This window comes from Salvelinus sp. IW2-2015, unplaced genomic scaffold (genome assembly GCF_002910315.2).
Source record: "Salvelinus sp. IW2-2015 unplaced genomic scaffold, ASM291031v2 Un_scaffold1525, whole genome shotgun sequence".
Lineage (NCBI taxonomy): Eukaryota > Metazoa > Chordata > Actinopteri > Salmoniformes > Salmonidae > Salvelinus > Salvelinus sp. IW2-2015.
Window position 1 is genome coordinate 21,392 of NW_019942964.1, and position 4,020 is coordinate 25,411.

At 45.2% G+C, this 4,020-nt stretch overlaps 1 protein-coding gene across 1 annotated transcript in view; it reads right to left on the reverse strand.

Annotated features, from left to right (window-relative positions):
* Positions 1-2,313, reverse strand: part of LOC112071119 (cingulin-like) — a 22,339-nt gene extending 20,026 nt beyond the window's left edge. Inside the window, exons 1-5 of the mRNA XM_070439262.1 lie at positions 2,032-2,313; positions 1,453-1,531; positions 1,112-1,279; positions 605-826; positions 233-380 (exon numbers count right to left, since the gene is read on the reverse strand). Coding sequence (XP_070295363.1) covers positions 233-380; positions 605-826; positions 1,112-1,279; positions 1,453-1,531; positions 2,032-2,108 — 694 coding nt within the window. The 5' untranslated portion in view covers positions 2,109-2,313. The remainder of the gene's footprint in view (positions 1-232; positions 381-604; positions 827-1,111; positions 1,280-1,452; positions 1,532-2,031) is intronic.
* Positions 2,314-4,020: the final 1,707 nt, after the last annotated feature.

The following is a 4,020-nucleotide window of genomic DNA, read 5'->3' on the forward strand; positions in this document are numbered from 1 at the left end:
GCAGGTCTGATGCTACATTAAAAACCACTAGATTAAGCAGGTCTGATGCTACATTAAAAACCACTAGATTAAGCAGGTCTGATGCTACATTAAACCTCTAGATTAAGCAGGTCTGATGCCACATTAAACCTCTAGATTAAGCAGGTCTGATGGACATAAATGTGACAGTATAAAGAAGCGTGACCCAAGGTGGTGCGACAGTGACACAACGCGCACACAGACCCCAACGTACCAGTCCGGGGAAGTTTGGCCCACTGCTGTTGGTTCTGCTCTTGGTGCTGTGTGAGGGTGTTGATGATTCCTGCTCTCTCCACCTGCTCCTCCTCTCCGTGTCTCTCCTGCTGCCTCACCTGATCACGCAGACACTGGACCACCTCCACCTGACAATACCAGAGTAGTGTTTAACATACTCTCATCAAAATCTTGTTTCAAAGGGAAACTCTTGGTCATTTTTTTTTCTTCCATTAGTCCAATGTTAATACATTCCCATAATGTTTTGCATGTGAGCAGTTGAAAGTCCAATATCTTGAAAAGTTAAGGAAGCAAAGTGTCAGTTGTCACATCATCAGGTCCATAATACAACACAAATATGACCCCCACTCACTAGGACATGTTCCCTGGTGTTGTTCTGACCCCTACCAGCGTAGCTCTGCTCATCCCTCTGTCCCCCCACAACAACTTGGTAGTCCACCCCAGGGAGAACAGCTCCACGAGGGTACAGCTCATCTCCATACCCCTCCTCCTCTGTGGAGAACTCAGGGCCGGCTGCTGCAGCCTGCTCGGTATCCACGCCGCTGTACGTGTAACCGCCACTATGGATACGCTGCTGGTATTCCCGTTTTGGAGGGGAGATGTGACTCAGTTGGAAGCAATAATTGTAAAGGGTTGCATTTGAAGAGAATAGGCATGTCTTTCGGTCATTATTCAAAACCTTGGGGCCGGTTTCCCGGACACAGATTAAGCCTAATCCTGGACTAAGAAGAACTTACAATGGAGAATATCCTTTGAACATCCTTTTTAGTTCAGGACTAGGCTTCATTTGTGTCCGGGAAACTGTCCCTTGATATTTTAAAAGACTATTTCAAGTAAAAAATATATATATATTTAGTACCTGCAGGTACTCTGTCTGTCCTTGCTGGTTCCACGGCTGAGGGTGGAGTCTAGGAGGGTGGCTCTGTCGGGGGTGACCGGCATGGCCGTTGATCTGCCTAGTCCCAGCCGCCTCCTCGTGGGGATTCTCATCATGGTAGGAGCTGTAGTCATAGTCCTCCTCATAGTTCTGCAAAGAGACAAGAACATTTAGACAAAAAAAAAAAGGTTTTGTTCCCTTTTAAATATGTTGATACTAAAGCACTTCTCCCAACCTAAAACTTCTCACGAGACCTAGATATGAAGATACAACGTGATACATTCAACACTGACACAGAAAGTCTTGTTTGTTGAATCTCGTACCTTTTCATGTGAGGCAGGTGTTTGGTGATTGGACCATTCAGTTTGTTGGTGGTTCCACATTGGCTGTTGTTGTTGTTGTCTGTGAGATCAATACAAACACAACAGTCCTACTAAGGTGTATGGAATGATCATCATTACAAACGTACAACTCGTGTGTCTTTTCTGTTCTGCGCCATGATGGTGACTAGCCTAAATGTACCGACATTAAAATGTGGGAGTCTTGTGCCCTAGGCTAGTCTAGTGGGTAACACCACCGCCTGGTGCCCTAGGCTAGTCTAGTGGGTAACACCACCGCCTGGTGCCCTAGGCTAGTCTAGTGGGTAACACCCCCGCCTGGTGCCCTAGGCTAGTCTAGTGGGTAACACCCCCGCCCGGTACCCTAGGCTAGTCTGGTGGGTAACACCACCGCCTGGTGCCCTAGGCTAGTCTAGTGGGTAACACCACCGCCTGGTGCCCTAGGCTACAACCTCCGCGTCTCCACATCTCCTACTCCCCGCGTCTCCTACTCCCCACGTCTCCCTTCTCAATTCATCTCTGTCCTCTGGCTGAATAAATAAAGAATTCCATAAAAAACATTACCTGTTGCATGTGTCTGTGTTTCTGCAGGCAGAGCAGTCCAGTTCCGGAGAGGAGGAACCTCTGCTGTCCTCCAGCATATCATCAGGCAGGTCAGTCAGCAGCTTGTGGAGCTAGAGAAGAAGAAACACAAGATGTCATCAGGCAGGTCCGTCAGCAGCTTGTGGAGCTAGAGAAGAAGAAACACAAGATGTCATCAGGCAGGTCCGTCAGCAGCTTGTGGAGCTAGAGAAGAAGAAACACAACATGTCATCAGGCAGGTCCGTCAGCAGCTTGTGGAGCTAGACAAGAGAAACATCACATGGGTATTTCTTCTCTGGATAGAGCCAAGCTGTGTGAGGTGAATGGAGAGATGGTGGGCAGTAGCAGGAGTGTTACATCTCACTCTGCAGGACGAAGACCGGCTGAGGAAAACCTGCAGGGAAGAAGAATGGAGGAGAGGAGAGAGAATGAGGTACAGTTGAAGTAGGAAGTTTAGATTACACCTTAGCCAAAATACATTTAAACTCACGTTTTCATAATTCCTGACATTTAATCCTAGGTAAAAATTCCCTGTCTTAGTCAGTTAGGATCACCACTTTATTTTAAGAATGTGAAATGTCAGAATAATAGTAGAGAGAATGATTATTTCAGATTTTCTTTCTTTCATCAACATTTCCCCAGTGGTTCAGAAGTTTACATACACTCAATTAGTATTTGGTAGCATTGCCTTTAAAAAAATATTATTTGGGTCAAGCGTTTTGGGTAGCCTTCCACAAGCTTCCCAAATTAAGTTGGGTGAATTTTGGCCCATTCCTCCTAACAGAGCTGGTGGCTGGTAACTGAGTCAGGTTTGCTAGGCCTCCTTGCTCGCACACGCTTTTTCGGTTCTGCCCACAAATGTTCTATAGGATTGAGTCAGGCTTTGTGATGCCACTCCATAACTTGACTTTGTTGTCTTTAAGCGAGTTTTGCCACAACTTTGGAAGTATGCTTGGGTCATTGTCCATTTGGAAAGACCCATTTGTGACCAAGCTTTAACTTCCTGACTGATGTCTTGAGATGTTGCTTCATGTATCCATCATATTTCCCTACCTCACAATGGCCATCTATTTTGGTGAAGTGCACCAGTCTCCTGTAGCAAAGCACCCCACAACATGATGCTACCATACTTGTTTTTTCTGTGGATATTAGATCTTTTTGTACCCGTTACCTCCAGCATCTTCACAAGGTCCTTTGCTGTTGTTTCTGGATTGAATTTGCACTTTTGCACCAAAGTACGTTCATCTCTGGGAGACAGAACGCTCTCCCTCTGAGCGGGTATGAACGGCTGCGTGGTCCAAGTGTGTTTATACTTGCGTACTATTGTTTGTACAGATGAACGTGGTACCATTCAGGCATTTGGAAAATTGCTCCCAAGGATGAACAACCCTTGTGGAGGTCTAGAATTTTTTTCTGACGTGCTTCGCCGTAGATTTACTTTTGATTTATCCCATGATGTCAGAGCTATGAGCCGCACTGAGGTTTGCAGGTAGGCCTTGAAATACCATCCACAGGTACATCCATGACTCAATGATGCAATTAGCCTATCAGAAAGCCATGACATAATTTTCTGGAATTTTCCAAGCTGTTAAAGGCACAGTCAACTTAGTGTATGTAAACTTCTGACCACACTGGAATTGTGCATACAGTGAATTAAAGCAGTGGAAATAATCTGTCTGTAACACATTGTTGGAAAAATACTTTGTGTCATAAACAAAGTAGATGTCCGAAACCAACTTGACAAACTATAGGTTTGTTGAGATACATTTATGGGGGTTCGAAAACCGAGTTTTAATGACTCCAACCTGAGTGTGTGTAAACTTCCGACTTCAACTGTAGTTATACAGTGACAGAGTCTAGGAAAACAGTCGGGGCAACTGCTCAAATGGGTCAAAAAAATAATTCACTCAACCACTGAAACTACGTCTCGTGACTAATATAACAATTCCAGAGAGAACATTCACAGGACTG